This window comes from Salvelinus namaycush, chromosome 5 (assembly GCF_016432855.1).
Source record: "Salvelinus namaycush isolate Seneca chromosome 5, SaNama_1.0, whole genome shotgun sequence".
Lineage (NCBI taxonomy): Eukaryota > Metazoa > Chordata > Actinopteri > Salmoniformes > Salmonidae > Salvelinus > Salvelinus namaycush.
Window position 1 is genome coordinate 58,264,057 of NC_052311.1, and position 26,699 is coordinate 58,290,755.

General features: G+C 41.8%; 2 protein-coding genes across 3 annotated transcripts; one reads left to right on the forward strand and one right to left on the reverse strand.

The window, feature by feature from the left end:
• Positions 1–172: 172 nt before the first annotated feature.
• LOC120048534 (frizzled-6-like) lies at positions 173–16,496 on the reverse strand. Of its 2 annotated transcripts, none has more exons than XM_038994598.1 (8): positions 16,282–16,496; positions 12,687–12,999; positions 8,039–8,235; positions 7,332–7,740; positions 4,830–5,432; positions 3,030–3,178; positions 2,368–2,811; positions 173–2,248 (listed from the first exon to the last, which is right to left on the reverse strand). In XM_038994598.1, the coding sequence occupies exons 2-8, from the start codon at positions 12,867–12,869 to the stop codon at positions 2,092–2,094; spliced, it is 2,142 nt and encodes a 713-aa protein (XP_038850526.1). In that variant the 5' UTR covers positions 12,870–12,999; positions 16,282–16,496; the 3' UTR covers positions 173–2,091. The 2 variants fall into 2 exon arrangements, with proteins under 2 accessions (XP_038850526.1, XP_038850525.1); XM_038994597.1 differs by having other exon boundaries at positions 12,687–13,091.
• A 4,770-nt stretch (positions 16,497–21,266) lies between these two features.
• Positions 21,267–22,633, forward strand: LOC120047688 (telethonin-like). The gene is made up of 2 exons (XM_038993239.1): positions 21,267–21,529; positions 21,762–22,633. Exons 1-2 carry the CDS (start codon positions 21,378–21,380, stop codon positions 22,162–22,164), a joined length of 555 nt encoding a protein of 184 aa, XP_038849167.1. The 5' UTR covers positions 21,267–21,377; the 3' UTR covers positions 22,165–22,633.
• The last annotated feature ends 4,066 nt before the right edge of the window (positions 22,634–26,699 follow it).

Sequence of the window (26,699 nt, forward strand, 5' to 3'; positions counted from 1 at the left end):
AAAAGATTTTTCCCAGTCGGAGCTAGTTTTTTCCCGTCTTGAACGCACGGAAGTCAGAAATCTGAGATGTCCGAGTTCCCAGTTGTTTTTAACGCGACAAATAACAGACATGAAAACATGGTTCACTGTCTGTATGTGCGATACAAAACCAGGCATCCATTCATGAGACAAATTACATTTCAGTTTATTTTATTCAATAATCTTTTATTAAAAGGAAATACATTTGATACAAAATATATATCAAATAGCGCATACAACGTAACACTACAAAAGTGCACAAAAATGTATAGGCAATTTCAAATAAAATAAGAATTCTACAGCCTAAACAAGTCTATATGCAATCAAGGATGAGTAGCGGTTATACTATTAATGTGTGAAGGAGTGGAAGCAAGAGAACAAATTCCCTTTAGCTGTAACCTTTGTCTTCTGATAGCCACATAATAATATACAATACATTTGGATGAAGAATAAGGACAGCGACAGATTAAAGACAATAAAACAATACAGCATGGAGGGATTCAAATACTTCTCAAATTATTGTGAGTATGTATGGATGGATAAATGGTTTTTATTAATACAGTGTGCAAGACTTATTCCCAACAGGCCTTTCGGGAAAATGCTTGCAAGAAAAACGTGTACTGTCAAACACAATTCATGGATTACCAGTAAGAATCATGACAATTGAAATACTGAACAAAAGCCACACATTGGTCAAAAAAGATCAACTCAACTAGGTACATGCGTTGGATTGGATTTCGTCTCTGATTTTTCTACTGGTGTTTTCATATTGGATCATCAGTTATGTTAGATATACATACTACTATATTTGGTTTAAAGATAATTGCGGCGTAGCAGAAATATAAACTTCAAAAAAATAAATTCTATCTCAGTACAAATTGTACAGTATCACTCAGTCATTTGCACTGGGTTCATCTTTAAGTGGTAACTCTTCTAGTGTAGTGAGATGTCCAACCACAACAACTTGTTGGTCAAGAACCAGAAATAAGCCTGGTTACTTTGTCCACATATTTCACTGGAGATGAATGCACACATTGAATGACTGTCACACATGTAAAGCATCTGTAGGTAGACAGACAAAAAGTAGGTTATCTGAAGACCATGATTTAGTTCATGGGGCACACTCTTCTAGGAACTGTAGTATAAAAAAAAATACATGCTCCACTCAGATTTACAGGAAATTAAGTTTATGAGCAGTCAGCAAAATTGAAAAATGCTTATGTAACTATTTATAGATATACTGAAAAACACTGTAATGGAAAAGGAATGAAAAGTATTGGTAGTGAGAACCTCCTGTCTACTGCAATTACTTTAACTACAGAACTGCTATGCTTGCTACTCATTGTTTCATGATGGAATTGTCTACATTCACATGACATTAACCATTTGAATACAAAAATAAAATAGATTTAACCACCACAGCTAGATATCGTTGAAGTTCTGATTGTTTGGTGAAACGACTTTCAGATTTTCAAGCACTTAAACTCAGTGTAAAGACTAGTCCAGTGATAAAAAATAAAATAGTTTACATAAAAATTGGCAGTGTATATTCTACACACTTTACATATCAATCTACCCTCAGAAAAGTACAGCTTTCATAAGTAAATAAACAATATGTTAAGTGACTGTTTTACAGCAGGGAAATGCAACCGTTGGTCTGAAGGGCTGCATGATTCTCTAACCTCATTCACCTTGATGTGGCCAGTGATCCAGTCAAGCTGACTGATGTACAGTAGCTACACCTGTTGGGTCGGTCACTGAAGGGAGCTCTCTAGGACCCTGGTGGCCCACCTAGTCTCCTCCTTCCTGTCTCTGTGGTGTGAAGGAAAACTCCTGTCCTCTGGATTTTCTCGACTTCCTGCTGGTTTTCTCTTCTCCCTCTGGTACTTAAATCCATCCACTAATATCACTGATTGTTCTGAGAGTGTACACATCTGGTATGGTATGACAGGCTAAATCAGTTGCTCATTTGAAAGGAAGAACAAAAACCAGCAGACACTCAGTCCAGCTCCTGAGGACCAGAGTTGCCCATCTCTGTTGGTGTTAAGTATCATAGGAGCCTGTTGATTGGGCTCAGCAGCTGCTATCCTTCTCCTTTTTCTCCTCTGGTAACTGGCGAACCAGGTGAGGGACGGAGCCTTTCGCACTGCCGCTGTGGGAGTGGCTTAAAGCCAGGTGCTGTCCACTGGGCACCTGTCTCGTCTCTGATAGTTCACTCCGGGGAGTCATCCTACAAGACAAGTTTGTAAAAAACAACCTTGTTAACAGTGGAGCGGACAAAATCTTTTGAAGTACGTATGTGTAGGTCAGAAATTACTTGGGCAAAAGGGTGAAAGTATCTGTCTTTACCTTCCCTCTGGGACTCTGTGGAAGCTCTCTGAGCGGCTGCTAACCTTGCTGGAGCTGCCCTTCTTACTACGTCTCTCTGCCCCCTCTCTCCCTCCAGACAGGGCCTGTCCACTGGGCTGCCTCTCCCTCTCCCTGTCCCTCTCCCCCAGCCTGGAGCCACGGGTGGAGTTGCCTCTCTCCAGCTGCTCCCTGGCAGAGGCCTCAGATGAGCCCCTGGCCTCAGAGAAAGAAGCCTGGCCCCGGATGGCCTCATGGTTGCCCACTGCTGAGGTGCAGTGGTTGCCTGTGGCTGAGGCACCGGTGCTGGTGCCCATGGACTTGGAGATGACCTTGAGTTTGTGGGAGCCGGGGTTGTAGTGGTTCTTCTTGTGCTGGACACGGCTGTTGTGTTTGAGGAAGAACTCACAGGACTCCTGGAGAACTCTGCGGCTCTCACTAATGGGGCTGGGTAGAGAAATAGAATTAGAACACAGTAGAATTATATCTATCTGCAATCTGGGAATGTTGCATACTGTAAAAACCCAAGTTGCTTCCCAAATGGCACCCTATTCCTTATATAATGCACTACTTTTGCCTTAGGGTGCCATTTGGGATACAATCCATGTAAAAAAATATGATTTGTTTCAGCAGTTGAGAGACAGGCATTAGTGAAGTGTCCTTACTCTTTCTTCCTGGTCCTGTTGAAGAAGAAGGCCCATTCTGAGCAGGTCTTCTTGCTGCTGACCCAGAACACAGCTGAGATCCCAACCACCAGGGTCATCAGGTATTTAATCAGGAATAGGGACAGGTCTGGACGACCAGACTCTGTAGTCTGAAACACAACATTACAGTGTTATAAACCGGGTGGTTTGAGCCCTGAATGGAAATTTGTCCTTTGGTCTGGAGTCCAAATTGGAGATTTTTGGTTCCAACCGCCATATCCTTGTGAGATGCGGTGTGGGTGAACGGATGATCTCTGCATGTGTATTTCCCCACTGTAAAGCGAGGAGAAGGTGTTATGGTGTGGGGGTGCTTTGCTGGTGACACTGTCAGTGATTTATTTAGAATTCAAGGCACACTTAACCAGCATGGCTACCACAGCATTCTGCAGCGATATGCCATCCCATCTGGTTTTGGCTTAGTGGGACTATCATTTGTTTTTCAACCGGACAATGACCCAAAAACACTTCCAGGCTGTGTAAGGGCTATTTTACCAAGAAGGAGAGTGATGGAGTGCTGCATCAGATAACCTGGCCTCCACAATCCCCCGACCTCAACCAAATTGAGATGGTTTGGGATGAGTCGGACCGCAGAGTTAAGGAAAAGCAGCTAACTGTAGGAACTCCTTCAAGACTGTTGGAAAAGCATTCCAGGTGAAGCTGGTTGAGAGAATGCCAAGAGTGTGCAAAGCTGTCATCAAAGCAAAGGGTGGCTATATGAAGAATCTCAAATATAAAATATATTTTGATTTGTTTAACACTTTTTTGGTTACTACATGATTCCTAACATGTTATTTCATAGTTTTGATGTCTTCACTATTATTCTACAATGTAGAAAATAGTAAAAATGAAGAAAAACCCTTGAATGAGTAGGTGTTCTAAAACTTTGGACCGGTAGTGTACATTTACATTTGAACCATTTAGCAGATGCTCTTATCCAGAGAGACTTACATTCATCTTTAGATAGCTAGGTGGAACAACCACATATCACAGTAAGTACACCTTTTCTCAATAAAGTAGCTATCAGTAAAGCTGGAAAGATGGTGGGTGGGTCAAGAGCAATTGTGTTGTTTCAGGAATATTTTATTATTATCTTTTTTGGGAGGGGGATTATTTGGACTCTGCTGTCAGGGGGAAGGAAGCTGGTTCCACCATTGGGGTGCCAGAACAAAGAAGAGCTTGGACTGGGCTGAACGGGAGCTGGCCAAGAGACCAGAGGTGGCAGAACAGAGTGCTCAGGTTGGGGTGTAGGGCTTGAGCATAGGTAGGGAGAGGCAGTGTTCCGTAGGCAAGCACCATGGTCTTGTAGTGGATGCAAGCTTCGACTGGAAGCCAGTGGAGTGTGCTGAGGAGTGGGGTGACATGGGAGAACTTGGGAAAGTTTGAAAACCAGGTGGGCTGCAGCGTTCTGGATAAGTTGCAGGGGTTTGATGGCACAAGTGGGAAACCCAGCCAGCAGCGAGTTGCAGTAGTCCAGACGGGAGAGGACAAGTGCTGGGATTAGGACCTGCGCCACTTCCTGTGTGAGGTAGGGTCATACTCCACGGATGTTGTACCACACCCCATCGTGCCTTATTGCTTAATGAGACCATTTCCATTTAAACGTCTGCCAAATATATTCATACATTTTACTGTGGCTGAACGAAGGCATAAGAACAGCAATGATTTTTAACAACTATTAATTTTAGATGAATTTTGCAGTGGCATATCTTCATAGAGATATCAAATTATTATGAAAATGTTCTAGTGCTGAGCGTGTGTTACCTTGTGTGAGCAGGGAATGCTGTACTCCTGGCAACGGTCATTGATCCAGGTGTTTTCCCAGGTGGAGCGCTGGCTCTGTTCATATATATAACACCCCTGCAGAGTGACCAGGGGCACCAGGTACAGACCACTGAACACCCCAATACGGATCATAAACTTCTTCAGCTTCTCCTGGTTCCTCTCATCATGCTGGATCACCTGACGCACGTTGTTGAGCGACACGATCCCAGCCAGGAGCAGAGACAGCCCCACCACAACCCCGATACACAGTGGCGCCAGCACAAAGTACCGCAGCGCGTCCAGATCATAGAGCCCCACGAAGCACACCCCGCTGATGTTATCTCCCTCCACCTTGTTGAGAGCCAGTAGCATGACAGTTAGTACTCCGGGGATCCCCCAAGCGGCGGAGTGGAACCACACCGCCTTCTTCTCGATGGCCTCGCAGCTCCACTTGGGCCCGGCGGCCAGGAACCAGGTGATGGTGAGGATGACCCACCAGACGATGCCGGCCAGGGAGAAGAAGTAGAGTAGCATGAAGAGTAACGTACAGCCTTTACTCTGGGAGCCCAGCACCACCGTGTCCATGGCAGCCGGGTGCACCGCCTGGGATGAATGAATGAATAAATAGATTAACGAATGAATGACAACTTTTATGTCCCATAGAGAAGTTTTCTAGGAAAAGAAGAGGTATACCTGGCATACATATAAAACTTCACAATATATAGCTACATGACTTCAGATATCATCACAGGACATACATCACCAGACATGGGCTGTATCCCAAATGGCACCCTATTCCTTACATACAGTGCATTCGGAAAGTATTCAGACCCCTTCACCTTTTCAAAAAAATTACATTACAGCCTTATTCTAAAATGTATTAAAATTCATGTTTTTCCTCATCAATCTACACACAATACCCCATAATGACAAAGAGAAAACAGGTTGACATTTTTGCACATTTATTAAAAATTAAAAACAGAAATACATTATTTACATAAATATTCAGACCCTTTGCTATGAGACTCGAAATTGAGCTCAGGTGCATCCTGTTTCCATTGATCCTCCTTGAGATGTTTCTACAACTTGATTGGAGTCCACCTGTGGTAAATTCAATTGATTGGACAGCATTTCAAAAGGCACAGAACTGTCTAGATAAGGTCCCACAGTTGACGGTGCATGTCAGAGCAAAAACCAAGCCATGAGGTCAAAGGAATTGTCCATAGAGCTCCGAAACAGGAGGATTGTGTCGAGGCACAGATCTGGGGAAGGGTACCAAAACATTTACGCAGCATTGAAGGTCCCCAAGAACACTGTGGCCTCCATCATTCTTAAATGGAAGAAATTTGGAACCACCAAGACTCTTCCTAGAGCTGGCCGCCCGGCCAAACTGAGCAATTAGGGGAGAAGGGCCTTGGTCAGAGAGTTGACCAAGAACCCGATGGTCACTCTGACAGAGCTCTAGAGTTCCTCTGTGGAGATGGAAGAACCTTCCAGAAGGACAACCATCTCTGCAGCACTCCACCAATCAGGCCTTTATGGTAGAGTGGCCAGACGGATGCCACTCCTCAGTAAAAGGCACATGACAGCCCACTTGGAATTTGCCAGAAGGGTCCTAAAGGACTCTCAGACCATGACTAACAAGATTCTCTGGTCGGATGAAACCAAGATTGACCTCTTTGACCTGAATGCCAAGCATCATGTCTGGAGGAAACCTGGCACCATCTCTACGGTGAAGCATGATGTTTTTCAGTGGTAGGGACTGTGAGACTAGTCAGGATCGAGGAAAAGATGAACGGAACAAAGTACAGAGAGATCCTTGATGAAAATCTGCTCCAGAGCGCTCAGGACCTCAGACTGGGGCAAAGGTTCGCCTTCCAACGGGGCAAAGGTTCACCTTCCAAGAGGACAATGACCCTAAGCACACAGTCAAGACAATGCAGGAGTGGCTTCGGGACAAGTCTCTGAATGTCTGTGAGTGGCCTAGCCAGAGTCCGGACTTGAACCCGATTGAACATCTCTGGAAAGACCTGAAAATAGCTGTGCAGCAACACTCCCCATCCAACCTGACAGAGCTTGAGAGGATCTGCAGAGAACAAATGGGAGAAACTCCCCAGATATAGATGTGCCAAGCTTGTAGTGTCATACCCTAGAAGATTCAAGGCTGTAATCGCTGCAAAAGGTGCTTCAACAAAGTACTGAGTAAAGGGTCTGAATACTTATGTAAATGTGATATTTATATTTTTTAATACATTTGCAAAAAAAAATCTTCGTCATTATGGGGTACTGTGTGTAGATTGATGAGGGAAAAAACTATTACAACAATTTTAGAATAAGGCTAATGTAACAAAATGTGGAAAAAGTCAAGGGGTCTGAATACTTTCCGAATGAACTGTATTACAATACTTTAGACCAGGGTCCATAGGGCTCTGGGGGAACTGGTCAAAAGTAGTGCACAATACAGAGTATTGGTTGCCATTTCAGACACAGACATACACAGACCTTGTTGCAGGATGCATTGTTCCCCAGCAGGAAGCCAATGAAGTAGATGAGCGACACGAAGCTGTAGCACACGGCGTAGAAGATGATTGGCCGTTCGGGGTAGCGGAAGCGTTTGACATCGATGAGGAAGGTGAGAAAGGTGAAGAGCGTGGCGCAGAGGCAGACGATGGAGCACACCCCGATGAAGGTCTTGGCGAACTCGATCTCATGGGGCTTGAAGTACATGTTGGCGCAAGGGGGAGCGCAGTCCCCGGCACCCAGGAACGTGGATCCCTGGCCGGGCCGAGTCTTCAGCTGAAGGGGGCACCAGAAGCCCATGTCCCTCTTGGCAGATAGAGAGGTCTTGGGTGTGGTCAGTCTGGTTGGTGGCAGGGCTGAGCCATCAGGAGAGTAGAGGCAATACTCCAATCTAGAGGAGAAAAAGTGGGGTAAAGAGTCAAAACCATAACTAAATGAATACCATTTCAAAACGTAGTGCTGATAAATGTAATAACTAGTCAACTGGATGTTTGCAAGCAGTTTATAAACGTTTACTATTTGGTCACCTGAAAAATGTCAGGCATGTGCCTTTTCATCTATAAAACTTGGTACAGTACAACACGCCTATGTATGTAACAGATGTTGTGGCTCAGTGAACCTCGCACATGTGATGAGTAACCTGGCCTGAGACCTGGAGAATTGAGTTCGACTCAGTCAGTCACATTTACCTGTCGCACTGCAGCTCCAGAGGCCAGGTGATGCCGAAGGTGCCAATGTCCTTCCTGCAGTCTGACCTCACTTTCTCACACAGGTCACGACATGGCCGGATGACTTTGGTGTCCTCAGTGCATGCTGGGATAAAGGCCTGACACAGGAAGTGATGTACGTCTGGAGAGCAGCGCAGGTTGACCAGCGGCATGAAGGGCTAAGGAGACAGGAGGGAGGGAAGGGGAGAGGGGGAGTGAGAGAGAAAGAGAGAGAGGGAGAAAGAGAAAGAAAGAGGGAGAATGAGGGAGAGAAAGGGAGATCGAGAGAGCGAAAGATAGACATAGATAAATTCAGATTTTTATGGTTCAAGAACATACTGTAAATACTAGGGTTACAAAATGCCAGTATCTTTTCCTCAATTCAAAGGTTTGAGTTGAGGAAAAGTACAACCAAAGTCCTGGTTGTAGTTTCTGGATTTCTGTCTTTCTGTCTTAATTCTAGGGAATCTTCCAACCAGGATTTTGGGAAAACCTGTGAAAGTGACCTGAATTTTGCTACCCTAGTAAATACTAGTACTGTGCTCCTGTAGCTGTACCTGTAAGGCTGGAGCTGAACAAATGGTCAGACATGTTTTTAATCAAACAACCAATATTGATTTCAACTAGATTCATCTAGACATCACAACAGTTTGTAATTAAAAGTCAGTCAACGTGAGGTTAATACTGTCACCCACGGCCACAATACAGTCCATGCAGTTACCTTGCCATGGGCAGATCCAGAAATAGAATTGTTTTATTTTCCTGTACACGTGACTTGGTTGCAAAAGATTAGAAGGCTACAGTACATAAGAGGCTGTAATGCACTGTGCCACACAAAGGATTCCTTTCATAGGCTGACTCATTTTCTTTCGTTTCAACAGATTTGAGTAGGGGGGGGCATCAGGAAATGACTCTGGGACTATTTGGAAACAAGGAGTCAAGAGGGATGTTGACTGGAATGGACAGAACTGTTGGGCTTCTGCTCAGTATCCATTCCATCACACTAAAGCTGCAGCTCTGATCTAACAACCGTTCGAGTTCACAGTGATTTCTACCAAAGCATGAATGGTTATATTTGGCATTGTTGAGTCACGCTAAACAGAGTTTATCCAAATAAACAACCATATCACAAAATCTTAAGATACCATCTGTAACGACTGCCACAAATCATTCCCAAAACAATTATAACTGCATCATTCAAAGACTACAGACTGTATCATGTGGCCATCTTAATCTAAGGGCCACTTGGTTTGGATCAGATACACCATGTTATCAAACAGTCCTGTTCAGTTTACAAATCCAGTTATGCAGAAAGAACTATGACTGCTGGAGGCAGTGAATCCAGCCGATGTTTACACTGTATAAGCAACATTTCCCCATCAGCACAGGGCCAATCTAACAACCACACTATTCAATGTTCTCTCCCTGACGGTTTCCCCAGCTCCAGTCTGGCTGCAGCCCAGATCTAAACGGGGCCTGGGGAACTGGCTCTCCGACTGTATGAGTCCTTGTTTCACTTCTTTGGAGGTCCCAAACTCCATCTCAAAGAGCTCTTCTTAGTCTACAATCTGCCGTTTCTTGTATTTTTCTGTGGAGCCACTGTAAATAGTTAGACATTTATTATGTATTGGAATTGGGGCCTCTGTATGTCCTCATTCAAAAAGAATGATCCCGCTACTGTGGATTTCCACTCAAGGTCCCTCAACTATGGATAACAATGACTCAATTAACCTTTTACTGCAGTAGGCTAAATCAGGGTCACACATAATGTTTCTTGGTAAGGCCTTAAACAAATCTACTTTGAAACTAAAGTATACACCTCACATACATGGTTATGGGCTTAAAAAAAGAAAACACCTGTACCATGTCAGATATAGAGTTGAAATGTATCCAATTTAAATTTAGCATCCCAATATTACACTTTATATACATTACAGAAAACTGAAATATAACAAAAACTTTTGACATAGAAACACCAGATTTCCTTCAGTTAAAAAAATATGTTTATTAATTATTAAATTATGAAAATATGAATAACATTTCACCTATAAGGCTACTAGATGGCGATTTGGTCATTTAACTGCAGGAAAGGGCTGGCTACGCAATATGGCATCCTAACTTCAAAATGCAATGGTTGAGTATGTAATGTATAATAAAAACATATACTAGTTTTCACTCTATTTAGGTCTATTTCCTAACAGGTGCTGAAAGTGTTACTACTAAGCTGCCAAACACTAGTGGAATATTGGCACATTGACATCGTAACAGGAACAATGCCCCTAAAGGAAAGGGCTAGTCCTCAACCCGGAAAATCCTATCGAATAACACTGAACAGAAGAGCAACAGGAGAGTCAACTTCATAACAATACCTAGATCCCATTATGGCACACTTTCCAACAGGCCATTTGGTCAGATTGTCTGTCAGCAGTAGGTACTGCATGCATCTATTACTATAGATACCTAACACTGACATTTTGAAGTGAAGTGAAGGAGTGGGAGACAAAGAAAGGAAGAGAGGGGGAGGTAGAAATAGAGAGAGAGTACAGTGTGGAAGGAATGCTGGCTAATCTTTGTGTGAGGTAGGTGTGTCTCCCTCCCCTTCCTCTCCTAAATCAAAGGACGCCCCACACGACAAAGTACCCAGAGTTCCCTGTGGCTCCCTGAGGTTGTCCTGAAATAAGAGGAGCACCTCAGCTCAGCCTGATAGATAGACATCACACAAAAAGTCCTCCTGCATATCACTGTCTGCCAAACACTGATTTAAATAGAGTACAGGCTTAACTGAATGAACCATAAAGATGGAATGCAATATGACATTTTATTAAATAGTTTGAGGAATGGCCTTGTCTCTGGGAGAAGATCATCAAAGCCAGATGATGTGATGGCAGCTTGCCAAAGGATCCCGACCCTACCGTTACGCTTGTTTACAATGAGGTTGGAACTCAATCATGGTTACATGAAAACACTGTGGAGCCGGCGTGAGATACGGGTTGGAAAACGTACCTCAATGCAGGGATAGGATATACCATTGTAGTCCAAATTTGACCTTTATCCACACTGTTCCATCAAGAAGATTGAAATACTGCTACTTTTCCTGGAAAACTGCCATTTTTGTCTTCATGCTAGCTACCAGTAGCCACAGCAGCCATTATAGAATGAAAAACAAAAGGAGCTGATTGGCTGACACTGCCATTCCAAAATGGCTGCGGTGACTACTGCTAGCTAGCATGAGGACAAAAGGAACGTTTTTTGGGAAAACTAGCAGTATTTAAATCTTCTTGATGCATCAGTGTGGATAAAGGTAACATTTGGAGTACAATTTCAAAGCAAAAGAGAACATTCACACGGTAGTGACTCCTCTATTGAAGTTGAGGTATATCCCATCCCTGCATTGAGGTATCTTTTCCAACCCATATCTCACGCCGACTCCACGATGTCTTAATGTAACCATGATTGCGTTCTGACCTATGTGCTGCTCTGTGTAAAAAAAAGCATAACAGTAGGGTCAGTCTCTTTTGGCAATGATGGCAGGTAGCCATATGCGGGACTGCTGGCATCGGAACCCCCCCCACCGGGGGAAAGGAGTTCCAATGGCGGGCCTTAAGGTTATTATAACTGATGGTGGTGGGGAGGTGGATGGCTGTCGAAAAATGTTGCTGAAAAACAGCAAGTGAGAGAACGAGGGTAAGTTGACATATAAATACCTCCCTAGATTTACACCCATTGGTTGAGAGAGAGGAAGGTGATAATTGCAAAAGTGAGTCCATAGGTTAAACAGCAAGCATGAGGAATGTGCATTATTGTGCCGTGCTTATAGGCTATAAGGTAAAAAAGTGAATGACATTCCACACATGGCTAATAGGAAAGAGGAGAAACAAGACGCTATGCTGACGATGATACATTTGTATTCACTCCCAGGATGCCTGTAGAATAGGAAACAAAAGTGAATTATGTTCTGCTGACTGGATGAAGTTAAACAAGCATTCAGTCTTCTGATTGAACTTTCGTAAACTACATTACATGTAACTGAACACTGCAGCTACAGTGATAGAGGATGGAAGACCTTTGAGAATGCTAAGACACACAAGCTTCAATACTCAGCTATTAAATCAAACTTTATTTGTCACATGCATCAAATACAACAAGTGTAGACCTTACCGTGAAACGTTTACTTACAAGCCCTTAACCAACAGTGCAGTTCAAGAAGTTAAGAAAATATTTATCCATTAAAAGACTGCATTTCCTCTACATCTTAGCAAGTACATAGAAAATGGTTTGAAAATAGTTATTTTAATACACAATTATCCTTTTGCACCAGTTGGATTCATGGCAAACATTTTGAGGTTTAAAAAGGCTTTGGTAGTTTGTAATTTCCACTGACATTTTAGACTTGATTTTCCCTTACGAAAAATGTATCAAACCCTACAAAAATGTCCATTAATTATAATCGACATAATAAATAATTCACATTTCCTGTTGGTGCAAGATTATTTTGGGATCATTTTCCTGCTGTAGCAAACTGGCTCAAATTAAGATCCTACATCTGTAACAAACTGCAAAGTCATTTTTCCCTCTACGCTCCAAGTCTGATGGGAAATCTAAGGGTTTTATCACAGTGAGAAACACTCACCTCCATCCTGCTGGCTGCTATGTCCTGGTCATAGTGCTCCATCATGTTGGGGAAGAAGGTCATGTTGTAGAGCATCCCCAGGCAGCGATGCACCTTGATGGGTTCACAGGTAAACAGACTGTGGGCGTGGCAGCTCCTCGCCCCTATCAGTGCCAGGCACACCCAGACCAGCCTGGGTATCATTATGGTGGCAGCCAGTTGCTAGGCTAAATTATTTGTGTATAAACAGCTCTATTTGGTTCAGTGGAGGGATAACTTTATGTTGGAGGCCGGATCACTCTTTCATCCACATTCCTCTAGGCTTGCTGGGGTCCTATCCATGGAGACAAAAGGAGTAACGACAGGTAAAACATTCCCCATCAGCCACCACGGCATCAGCACGGTGGCACGTTCGGATATCCCAAGCTTTAAAAAAGAACAGAGTATAATTTATCTGGTGTGTTTTGAAGGGCTAGTATGGAGTTTGGTTCCAAAGCATTAAAGGTCCAATGCAGCAGTTTTTATCTCAATATCAAATAGTTTCTGGTTAACAATTAAGTACCTTACTGTGATTGTTTTCAATTAAAGTGGTCCCCAAAAAATTATTAGCTTCTTAGCAAAGATATTTGTTAGGACTGTCTGGGAGTGGTCTCAGTGGGGAGGGGAAAACTGAAAACTAGCTGTTATTGGCAGAGAGGTTTGCAACTCTCTTTCTTATTGGTCTACTAACTGGTGATATCACCAGGCAGGCCAAAACTCCATCCCACGAAAACAGGCTGAAATTTCAGTTGGTGTTTTCAAACAGCTCTTACACTAAAAGGGCATTATCATAATTTTCACAGTATTATTCCAATCTCATTATGTGGAAATACAGTGGGGAGAACAAGTATTTGATACACTGCTGATTTTGCAGGTTTTCCTACTTACAAAGCATGTAGAGGTCTGTAATTTGTATCATAGGTACACTTCACTTCAACAAAAATCCAGAAAATCACATTGTATGATTTGTAAGTAATTAATTTGCATTTTATTGCATGACATAAGTATTTGATACATCAGAAAAGCAGAACTTAATATTTGGTACAGAAACCTTTGTTTGCAATTACAGAGATCATACGTTTCCTGTAGGTCTTGACCAGGTTTGCACACACTGCAGCAGGGATTTTGGCCCACTCCTCCATACAGACCTTCTCCAGATCCTTCAGGTTTCGGGGCTGTCGCTGGGCAATACGGACTTTCAGCTCCCTCCAAAGATGTTCTATTGGGTTCAGGTCTGGAGACTGGCTAGGCCACTCCAGGACCTTGAGATGCTTCTTACGGAGCCACTCCTTAGTTGCCCTGGCTGTGTGTTTCGGGTCGTTGTCATGCTGGAAGACCCAGCCACGACCCATCTTCAATGCTCTTACTGAGGGAAGGAGGTTGTTGGCCAAGATCGCACGATACATGGCCCCATCCATCCTCCCCTCAATACGGTGCAGTCGTCCTGTCCCCTTTGCAGAAAAGCGTCCCCAAAGAATGATGTTTCCACCTCCATGCTTCACGGTTGGGATGGTGTTCTTGGGGTTGTACTCATCCTCTTCTTCCTCCAAACACGGCGAGTGGAGTTTAGACCAAAAAGCTCTATTTTTGTCTCATCAGACCACATGACCTTCTCCCATTCCTCCTCTGGATCATCCAGATGGTCATTGGCAAACTTCAGACGGGCCTGGACATGTGCTGGCTTGAGCAGGGGGACCTTGCGTGCGCTGCAGGATTTTAATCCATGACGGCGTAGTGTGTTACTAATGGTTTTCTTTGAGACTGTGGGCCCAGCTCTCTTCAGGTCATTGACCAGGTCCTGCCGTGTAGTTCTGGGCTGATCCCTCACCTTCCTCATGATCATTGATGCCCCACGAGGTGAGATCTTGCATGGAGCCCCAGACCGAGGGTGATTGACCGTCATCTTGAACTTCTTCCATTTTCTAATAATTGCGCCAACAGTTGTTGCCTTCTCACCAAGCTGCTTGCCTATTGTCCTGGAGTCCATCCCAGCCTTGTGCAGGTCTACAATTTTATCCCTGATGTCCTTACACAGCTCTCTGGTCTTGGCCATTGTGGAGAGGTTGGAGTCTGTTTGATTGAGTGTGTGGACAGGTGTCTTTTATACAGGTAACGAGTTCAAACAGGTGCAGTTAATACAGGTAATGAGTGGAGAACAGGAGGGCTTCTTAAAGAAAAACTAACAGGTCTGTGAGAGCTGGAATTCTTACTGGTTGGTAGGTGATCAAATACTTATGTCATGCAATAAAATGCAAATGAATTACTTAAAAATCATACAATGTGATTTTCTGGATTTTTTTTTTAGATTCCGTCTCTCACAGTTGAAGTGTACCTATGATAAAAATTACATACCTCTACATGCTTTGTAAGTAGGAAAACCTGCAAAATCGGCAGTGTATCAAATACTTGTTCTCCCCACTGTATGTATGAAACACAGGAAAATCACGTTCTCACTGCATTGGGCCTTTAACGTCAATATTTTTTTTTAAATCTTACTGATAAACTTGTCCTTATAAATAAGAATTTGTTCTTAACTGACTTGCCTAGTTAAATAAAGGGTACACACAGATAATTCATATTGATCTGAGTGGATTATTGCTAGTGAGAAATACATCTGTCCAGTCTCTTCTGCAGTGGAGAATAGATTATGTGGTGGAATTGCACACTGAATTGCAGCTAATTTAATAACAACATCAGCTTGTTGATACAGGCTTGAAGCTTTAAGTGTCTTGTGAAGTTTGGTATGTAACAATGTCTGATTGGAGCATGCCACGCCATCTAATCTCACACAGGTAATGATTCACAGAAAGCACTGTCTGGAATGCATGCAGTTTGCATTCAAGAAGTGTATAATTTGCTGTACCTCAGAACATAAATCACTTATTTCACTTTTTCATCTGTTGCAATAGCCATTTGCACTTTTGTATGGTTGTTTATTTGTTGTTTTATTTAGTTTACATGTGTGTTTGAGCTGTGGAGAGAATTGCTTTAAAAATAAACAAATCGATCAAAATTGATGTAATGATTATTATTATGATTTCACCAAGCAATCGAATGTTTTGCTACTGTATCGATTGGCATATAGCGAACCATGCGAACCACTTCATGACTTTTTCTATTATGTTCAGTAGCTTAGAATAGTTCAGCCAGCAAAAAAACATATTCGATTCCCAAATTAGGCTACTAACAAAAATAATACTGAGAAAGGGCTATTGAATAGTAAAATGTTTTGACTTGGTCACAAATCACGCACACTCCGGTCAATTCTTTTTTTTTTAACATAGATTTTTCATTTTTAAAGTAAAAAACAACTACTTCAGAATAAAACCTATTATCAAAGGTTTAAGAAAATTTCACTGCAGTTACATGGAATACTTAGAATAGGTATATTTCCTTCCTACGTGTTTTTCCCAAATGGGAAATCGGAAACTCCATTTGTCCCCCATGTCTGGCAGCCAACTTCGGGAAGTGCGACTAGTAAATATCCCTGTCTCAATGCCTTGGAAAGGGCCTCGATAAGTTTCACATTTAACATTTGTTTAGACAAGGACAGAAAAGTCACATCAATTACACTTACCCGTTCGTTGTTAGTTTTTCCTAAATAAAGGGCATCATTCCATTGCAATCTTTTCGGATTTTGCGACGTTTCCAGCTACTTTCAACTATTCTCCGCCTTCTTTCTTTCAGCTCCACATCCTGTCTGTCTCCGTGTTCGATACAACACCCATATACAGTAATTATCCGGGGAAATACTGGCCGTTGTCATATGCAGGTGCTATTATCAAGCGTAGGCAGTGTAGCCAAAAACATTATGTATTTTATAATGGTACTATTCCAAGGAGATGGATAGTCCTCGATCTCAGATAATACATGCATCATAACGCTGTATCAACTTTGTACAATTAAATTATGACTTTTCTTACATTATTATATTTTTCAATGTAAGGGGAGAATTCAAGTTGTACATTAAAGATACAAAATTAACGTAAAAAGGCTACAGATGAAATGCCACAAAGAAATGCTGATCATGGTTGTATTATGTGACTGACTGGATTCACCAGCAGATGGCAGGAATGGTTCTACGAAGCATAGGCCTACACTGTATCATATTGTAGCCAATTTTAGTGACAAAAATCGGTTACAAAAATACAAAAATCAGTAACTGAAGTCGTGTTTGGAGGGGTCACATGTTATCACAATAATTGCCTACAATCTCGGCTGCATTCTATAACTTCTCATTTTGGTCAAAGGTGCTGCCCATCCTTTTTTTCTCAACTGGGGGGGTGGGTCTGGCAGCATAGCACTTGACTTGCCTTCAGCAAAGAAATATTTACTAGAAAACCTTTTACTTGAAAAACACTTATATTCACGCTGTCCCATCAGCAGCTGTTTCTTTCACCCATGTAGCCTCCGTCATGTATCCCTACGTGGACGACCACTGAAACATGATCGTATAACATTAAAGATGCCTGGCTACCCAAAGTCCTTGCTCCGGCGAAACGCTACGCCACGCCCACTGACGTTAGTTTGCAGGAACAATGGAGCAGATGAATAATTCAGTTTGTCGCCAGGCAAACATTAAAGTGATGCTCCAGAACTTTTGGATAATTTCAGCCAGTAGTTTTGAATGTGGTGCTCACAAGCCAAAACGGGTCTACGTTTTTTTGTGTACTATGGAATCCAATAGTGTACTTTGTCATTCATTTCATAAGATATTGTAGCGACCCGCACAGACAGCTGTGTGTTATGTGTTAGGCTAGTAGGTGGTTGTGTTGTACTTAACAGTACCCAGTGTTCGCGGGGTCCGACATGTCAATCAACCTGCTATCTGCCAATCACGGGAATGCCTGGAATGTTCTGATGCCGGGAATCCTGGCGGTTGGCGGAGTGGCGTGGAGGGGGGTTGGGCAGGGGGATGGAGCATTGGAAGTTAAGACCAGGTTTAGCCTTTGTTCTCTCTCTTGTCTGGGCTTCACAAGGGAAGGTCACGGTTGGCTTGTGGGTTATCTTTCATTTATTTGGCCTGGGCTACGGCCAAACAGTAGCCTGTGTAAAGTTGGTTTAATAAACCGCCAATCCGTAAACTCAGTCCTCTGTCTGGACAATTGTTCCTTTATGATCTAGTCAGGTCATTACAATATGTTACATTTTTGCAATTCGTATAAAATGTTATGAATCTAATTCGTACAATGTTACAAATGTGTTGTGCTTAAGATCCCGAACTGCATCTTTAACTTAATCACACATGTATTTCACTCTTCTGATTATCCCACTGGATCTTGTCTAGGACTATGTCCTGTTTTCTCCATCTATGTCCACCAACCCTATCATGTTTCTTCACCATTGAGACCTAATTGAAATGTCGTAATCAGCGATATCAGAAAATTAAAGATATAACGTTAGTAAGTCAAGGCAGAAGCTAGCAGATTCATTACTTACCAACAACAGCTGCAAATTCCAATAAAACATCAAGTTTTGAAGTTTACTTTCCTTGCTTTGTCTAACAACACTATCATGAATCTAGCAAATAATGTTTGTGGGTCAGCGTGCTGTATTTATTTTGTTTCATAGCACAAATGTTTAATGGCACGTTTCTCACATTGGCTTTAGCCATGAAGGGAGCAGGCCACCTGCCCAGCAAGTGCAGGGGGTTGCCTAGCAACACCGGCCTCTGTGGGAGTCAAAGTCTGCATAACACGATACACTCCCATGATTTGTGAATCAGTATGAATCAGTTCAGACCGAACAGCTAAACGCCACAGCCGACAGCTAAAATGACTTTGAAAAAATACGATTTCTGCTAATAGGGTGAAGTATCTAACAAAATAACTACACTATTGCTTTCACTAATCATAAACTATTTACATATAATAGAAATTTCAGTACATTTGTGGACAAAATTCTTACTTAGCCTATTCAACCTTGAATTAGTCTTGATACCATACCTGGAGGGTGATGCATCATATTTTATGTTATAAAGTTATAAAAAGCATTATCCGAGGAAAGGAAACAGATAACCAATATTTTAGATTCAATCAGAAGTAACATTCTGCTCTCTTGTTGTTGTTTAAAATCAACCTTTGCTCATCTACTTTCAGTGCCATGATAACTCTGCATCATAAATATTTTCCTTGGGAACTGATGGATTCAACAGAGCAGGCTGTTCTCATTGGGATGAATCCAAGAAAACTGTCATTGCCCAATACCAGCTTACTGAGTTTCAGCCTCACGGCTAGAGGGTAATGCCAAAGAACCCACGCCATAGCCTGTGACAGCTTGTTCATTTCATTTTCCATGTGAAGTTGGGCTGAAGAATTGCTGATGTATTTGAAGTACTAAGCTTTATGACACCAATGTAGCTTCCTGGAGCAATGCATGATAACAGCTGCAGCACCTGTTGCTGACAATGGCATGCGGCACTGAATTATGACATAATCAACTTTGACTGTTCTGTTCCTGAATCATCGACAGTACATTTTCAAAGCTGGAAAGAGGGAAAGTTGGTATGAGGTATGCAGAGAATGTCAGTTCAGGGAGTCATCGTCAATCTTCCATCACTGCATCAATCATTGCTCACATGCCTACCCGCTGAACTCATGGCATGAAGCTGTTTCATCATAGTGTCCTTTTCAGTGGGACAGAAAGTGAATAGCGCAGAGGCTTGCTGGGACATAGCTTCAGAAAGTGGCTGGGGCTGGGGAATAGCTGCCGAGGTTGACAGCCAAGGTGTCTGTTTCGGAGGCTGTGTTGATTTGGCAATGACTCTGAAACCTGACCATGCACCTTACAGAATGACCCCAAATAATTTCCCCAGCGGGCACTTGATGTTCCTCGATCTTAAAGAGGCCGTTATACTGTCTCATAGACCCATCAGCCATGATTTATCTATGTATACTGAAAAATATATATATACGCAACATGTAAAGTGTTGGTCCCATGTTTCATGAGCTGAAATAAAAAATATGCACAAAAAGCATATTTTTCTCAGAATCTGTGCACAAATTTGTTTACATCCCTGCATTTCTCCTTTGTCAAGATAATCCATCCACCTGACAGGTGTGGCATGTCAAGAAGCTGATTAAACAGTATGATCATTACACAGGTGCACCTTGTAGTGGGGACAATAAAAGGCCACAAAAAATGTGCAGTTTTGTCACACAACACAATTCCACAGATATCTCAAGTTTTGAGGGGCAATTGGCATGCTGACTGCAGGAATATCTACCAAAGCTGTTTCCAGATAATGTAATGTTAATTTCTCTACCATAACCCACCTCCAATGTCGGTTTAGAGAATTTGGCAGTATGTCCAACCGTTCTCACAACCATAGACCACCACTGCCCAGTCATGTGAAATCCATAGACTAGGGCCTAATTTATTTATTTAAATTGACTGATTTCCCTATATCAGCTGTAACTGTATATTTTTCTTCATTGTAGTTTGATTGGTGTTTGTATTCCTCCCTAAAACTATGATTAGAAGAAAATGATCACATCTAAATAGTCAGTTCTTAGTTTCGATGATTAATCTACCATGTTGTTATTAAAATGGTGTTAAGCAAAGATCACATTTAACAGAAAGGAACTATATACACAACAACTTGCTTGTGAGACCCACAGTTGGTCTATGAGAAATGTGGCATAACATATTGTTTGTCTAAAGTGATGATTGGTGATCAATAAAGACACATAAACTTCTACAATTATCTGTTTTCTTTAGAAAAGGATCTAGATAACATGTATGGCATCGCTAAAAAGGCCTTGATGTTGAAAATATCTTAAATATATTCATTACTACTCAAATCTGGTCAAATCTGTTCAGTGACAAAATCAGTATTGCTAAAGGACAATGTAAAGAGAGGTCCATCTATTGCAAAACTTCCAGATGGCGTGCTAGCATTTCCAGGATCCATACCTCTACATCATCACATGGAATTATTGTACAGATATAACTACAGGGCAACCCTTACTGAGGAATACCTGGGTAATCTGTCCACTAATACATGCACTGATAATTGCAACTTTGACGCATGATACAAGAACAATGGACTCCGAACATTACTCTAAGTCTCCACCTAGGTTTATTTATACAACTGTACAATTCTTTGGGGGAAAAAATAGATGATGAATGAATGTTAAATACATTCAGATGAAGGTCAAAATGTTCCCTGTACTTTGGCTCTGACATTTGGGTGAAAGATTAAATACAATGTATACTATGTGCGCAATTCTGCCACCAGAGGTCGTATTACCTTGAGCAATATCCTGAAGCATTTAGCCTATGAGGTATCTGAGAAGTCTGAGGAGCATGACTGACCTTTAACCTCTTTGTGGGTTTGGACTGGCTAATACAACGCTAATACAAGTCAATGAAATTAAAGTGGTGTTCGTCACTCTTTCCACTGGTCGCCTTCCTCACAGGACAGCTGTAAACCAACCTGAAACGCCAACCAACCTGAGCCAACCATGGTGACAGCATTGGCAATGGTATGATGTAGTAGGGTAAAAATAGAACCGTAACATTATAAGAGGCTCTGGAGAACAACAGTACAACACACAACCTCACACACAGACCAACTATCCTTCATCTCCAGCCAAAAGCAAGTCCCAGAGAAGCCTATAGATTAGCACATCTAACAGGTAGTCAGTCAACTCTCTCATCTCTGTCTCCACTATGCTCTACACACACAAGATTAACAGTCTAAACAGTGGGGATGTGTATCTGGTAAATGCCCACTGCGATGTAAAGGAGAAGGACCAGGAGAAGAAGGAGTCCTACCAGGCCACTTGGTTGGACTTGGTGATGGAAACAAGACCAGAACAACAGTATGTATATTAGCATGATAGAGAGTTTCATCAAATTTAGCTTTTAATCACTGTTCCAGCCGAATGCTGTTGTTCATGTTCAATGTGTGCCACAAATTCATTATCATCATTCACTAAATTAACACATTTTCACAAAGATTATATTGGTCTTACAAATAACGTGTCTAAGAACAGCAAGAACAGCAGGACACTTTCAAACTGCTCTTTAAAAAATGCTATTGCTTGATTCCAGGACCACATTGTTTGAGAACGACTCCTCGAGAAAGGAGACCTACAAGCAGAAACAGGTGGCTCATTTCTTGGTCCAGAGAAACCCCAGTCAGAGGATCAAGATGGGCACAAGGGGTGGAATGCTGAAGGAGTACCAGCTGCCATACAAGAACGCCCTCCGTGTGCCCATCTTCACTCCCAGCAAAGCCGCCTCGCCCAAAGACCTGTACAGATCTCCCTCTCCTTCAGAGTACAAGTCTATCATGGAGTTTGAGACGATCGCCAAAGGCGTATGTTCAGATAAACAGGAGATTTTCGAAATCACTAAGGACTTACCTAAGGTCTCCCAACCTATCCGTGTTAACTTCAGGGCATCTAGTCTTATATCCCCAACACGTGAGTTTTCACACTCCTTCAGGGGTTGAAAGGGAAGAATGAATGTAGGACGTTGGAGGTAAAATGTAAAATCAGAGGAAATGATATCAGCAATGTGTAAATGGAAAAAGGGAAAGTTGAAGGGAATTATTAATTTATTTATGAAAGAGACTTTTAATTTTAACAGACTTCTGGCTGTGAAAGTTATGTTGAGGGAGCTGTTAACATGTGGAAAGGATAAAGTGAATTTCAATGGAACAGTGTATGACACCATTTTCTGGGTCAGTATCATAGACATCATGGTCAGTATATTCAACCTAGGAAAGTTTTTTATTGGCAAACCTCTAAGGTATTTTCATGGACATTAGCCGGTGCTGCTATACAAGGAAACAGAAGTTAATGTCGCCATCTAGGGGTGAAGCATCAGCATGGAAATGTATATGCCTTTCTTATACTATATGTAACGTTTTGACTGGTGTACTGTGATGTGATCTGTAATATAATAAATAAATCAAATAATAAAAATGAATCCAAACAAAGGATTTATTTTTGGGACCTCATCCCCCTCCCATTCAGTATGTATTTTCACAGGTGTGTTTATTTTATTTCATTCACAGACAGACTTGCTTATAGTGGACATCAGTAACAAACTTCTAAAGGTTCTGTGTAATAGAGCCCCACAGTGGAGGTGTTATAACACCCATAAAACCTAGCGGTCAAACAGGGAAATGGTTCTAATCCTTTTTCCACCATTTTCCCCATAGGGAAATAAGGGCTGTGTTTCATGTAGGCTTACCCTGCCTGGCAAGATGTTTTGAAAACAATGTAAATATATCTCGGACAAGTTGACTTTTATCAATATATTCGGCATTATTTACTCTCAGTTTCGAAAATGCTAATTATCATCAAAGTAGATGATAATTAGATGATAATGCAAAGTAGATGATAATGCAAGCTCCTGCAGGTCATATCTACCTGACACCTTTGCTAACAGGTATTGTGTCAATGTAAAACTTGCACAAGACAGTTCACAGGATTGTCAATTTAAAGAAATGTAGCCAATTTATTAATTACTACATTTAGCTAACATTAGATAGTTAATCCAGAGATTATTACCTTTGCCTCAAATTGTCAGTCTCGTCAAAATCATCATGGTATTTGTAGTTCTTTATGGTAGCAGCTGATTAGCATTCATTTGGGGGGGGGGGGGGGGGGTAAATACAGGCAAATATATTGACAAAAGTCACCTTTACACGGTTATCAAAACGTCACATCAGGGTATGCCTTCACAAAATACAGCCCTTATTGTAAGTGTTTCAAAAATCCCTATGGGAAAAATGAATGGTGGAAAAACGATTGGAACCATTTCCCTGTTTGATCGCTAGGTTTTATGGGTATTATGACTCATATTGTGGTACTCTATACTAATTCATTTCTGTGGTAATGTTGTATTTGATGATGCAGTTAAACATCTACGCCACCAGGTGGCATAGTGAACATACGGTTACTACAGCAAAACAACTTGGTGTCAGACAGTATACACTGAGTGTACAAAACATTAGGAACACCTGCTCTTTCTATGACAGACTGACCAGGTGAATCGAGGTGACAGCTATGATCCCTTATTGATATCAGTTGATAAATCCACTTCAATCAGTTTAGATGAAAGGGAGGAAACAAGTTAAATAAGGATTTTTAAGCCTTGAGACAATTGAGACTTGGATTGTGTGTGTCATTCAGAGGGTGAAAGGGCAAGAAAAAATATTTAAGTTCCTTTGAACTGGGTATGGTAGTACACTGCTGGGTTTTTCACGCTCAACAGTTTCCTGTGCATATCAAGAATAGTCCACCACCCAAAGGACATCCAGCCAACTTGACACAACTGCGGGAAGCATTGGAGTCAACATGGGCCAGCATCCTCATGGAACGCTTTCAACACCTTGTAGAGTCCATGCCCTGACGAACTGAGACTGTTCTGAGGGCAAAAGGGGATGTAACTCAATATTAGAAAGGTGTTCCTAATGTTTGTACACTCAGTGTAGTTGCCCCACTATGCAGAGCACTGCTGTCAAAATCCAATCAAATCAATCAAATATAATTTTATATGTCACAAGAGGAATAAAATACAAAAGAATGAAGCTATATACAGGGAGTACCAGAAACATAACACTGTGCATGGGTACGAGGTATTTGCATGTATGTACATAAAGGCAGGGGTAAAGTGACTAGGCATCACAGTAGCAGAAGCTGAATGATCTCTAGAGGTCCCGTCCACGGTCCTCCTAGTTCAAGTTCAGTTACAGTTCCACACCTCTGTCCCACCTTCCCACATAGGAACATTGGGCACCCCGGGCTACTGCTTCAGCCTAGAACCAGCACCCTTGTCTGAGGTGGGGGGAAATTACTTGTTCCTGGCGGTAGATACAGCAGATAGAGGATTACCATGCCTCAAGGATTACCATACCTACCCGAATGTAGTACTAAGGTTTATTAAATATTGGCAGGGGGCGCTGTTTTGAAGCCACCACGCAGCCATTTCGATGCTATAAAATTAATTTATTAATTAATGTCTATATTTGTTTTTGACAAGTATATTCTATTACAGACACCATAATGCATACTTTTAAATTATATTAAGTGAATTGAACCTGAAAATTCTAAATAAAAATATAAAAAAATATTCCTGAAAGCATTTTTGTTTTACAAATGTTACTGTCCCCACTAGAACAAAGAAATACTTAAATACATGTCATTTTATCCGTGAAACATTTTTTTTTAAATACAGTGCAATTCGATTAATTCCTATGGAGGACTGCTCCTTCTGGGGTATACCAATATGGCAGCCAGTAGCTTCAAAGCCTCTCATTTGCCATTACATGGCATTAGCATTCCAGGGTTTATACACATCGTTGTCTACTAAGGCCTTGCTAATCTCACAGCCACACAATGAGTCTCAACAGACCTTTGCAAGTTTTTTTCAGGAAGCTGATAAAGCATGGGCAGACACACCTGTCTTATCTATCCTTATCTAACTCCCTTTATTGAGCTGGCAGGCCAGATCCTGTTTCTTGGGTAAACATTTGTCTCTTTTGAAAAGTCTGACATTATACACCACTATTAAAAAGGCACTGCCTCTGAAATATGGCTGCACAGTTCTCTAGTCATGGTTCACATGGTTCATATTCACTAATCACTAATTGTCACTATTCACTAATTGTCTCAAACGTTTATTGAAAACAAATAGGCATACATTTGCACAATGAGCACTATTTGTCTCTCAAATACATACACTACTGTTCAAAAGTTTGGGGTCACTTAGAAATGTTCTTGTTTTTTAAAGAAAAGCAATTATTTTGTGCATGAAAATAGCATCAAATTGATCAGAAATACAGTGTAGACATTGTTAGTGTTGTAAATGACTATTGTAGCTGGAAACAGCTCATTTTTAATGGAATATCTACATAGGCGTACAGAGGCCCATTATCAGCAACCATCACTCCTGTGTTCCAATGGCACGTTGTGTTAGCTAATCCAAATAGTACCCGCAAACACCAGTCTCAATGTCAACAGTGAAGAGGTGACTCCGGGATGCTGGCCTTCTGGGCAGAGTTGTAAAGAAAAATACATATCCCAGGCTAGCCATTAAAAATAAAAGATTAAGATGGGCAAAAGAACATAGACACTGGACAGAGGAACTCGACTCCGGCATCCCGAAGTCGCCTCTTCACTGTTGACATTGAGACTGGTATTTTGCAGGTACTATTTAATGAAGCTGCCAGTTGAGGACTTGTGGTAGACCTATCTCATATTTCTTAAATAGGAAGAAATATGCTCCAACACAAAGCCCTCTTGTTGTTAGTAAAGTCTAAAATGAAGACTGTGCCTACTCGAATTTACCTACTTTCAGCAACATGAGATGTCTATAGGCTAGTCCGTGCGTAAGATAGTGCATTTTTTAGACTAGGCCTAATCAAAATGTATTTTCTGAAGAAGCCTTTGACTCTCCCGCTGAACTGCCACCTTAGGCCTACACAGCACAGCCATTGGTTAGGCAGCACACAAAAGGTTTTTGATCAGCTAGAGCAGAGCAGGCTTGGGATATTCATTAGATTGTGTAATGCAGCCTAGTTGTAACGTCCTGACCAGAGTTCTTATGTGTTTTGCTTGTTTAGTGTTGGTCAGGACGTGAGCTGGGTGGGAATTCTATGTTGTGTGTCTAGTTCGTCTGTTTCTGTGTCCAGCCTAATATGGTTCTCAATCAGAGGCAGCTGTCAATCGTTGTCCCTGATTGAGAATCATATATAGGTGGCTTGTTTTGTGTTGGGGATTGTGGGTGGTTGTTTCCTGTCTCTGTGTTTGTGTTCTGCACCAGATAGGACTGTTTCGGTTTGCCACACTTTGTTATTTTGTTCGTTGTAAGTGTTCACTGTTTTTGTTTAATTAAACATGTTGAGCACTGGCTACGCTGCGTGTTGGTCCGATCCCTGTTTCACCCCCTCTTCTAGTGAAGAGAGGGAAGGCTGCCGTTACAGAACCACCCACCAAACTCGGACCAAGCAGCGTAGCAACGGGCAGCAGCGGCAGC

Bases quoted from the DNA above. Each gene is read 5' to 3' on its own strand.
- LOC120048534 (XM_038994598.1), bottom strand. From the start codon at position 12,869: ATGATACCCAGGCTGGTCTGGGTGTGCCTGGCACTGATAGGGGCGAGG. The intron at 7,741-8,038 runs GTAAATGTGACT...TTTCTCCTCTAG, and splicing joins CTGGAGCTGCAGTGCGACAG to ATTGGAGTATTGCCTCTACT. The intron at 2,812-3,029 runs GTAAGGACACTT...TTCTCTACCCAG, and splicing joins AACAGGACCAGGAAGAAAGA to CCCCATTAGTGAGAGCCGCA.
- LOC120047688 (XM_038993239.1), top strand. From the start codon at position 21,378: ATGCTCTACACACACAAGATTAACAGTCTAAACAGTGGGGATGTGTAT. The intron at 21,530-21,761 runs GTATGTATATTA...GCTTGATTCCAG, and splicing joins GAAACAAGACCAGAACAACA to GACCACATTGTTTGAGAACG.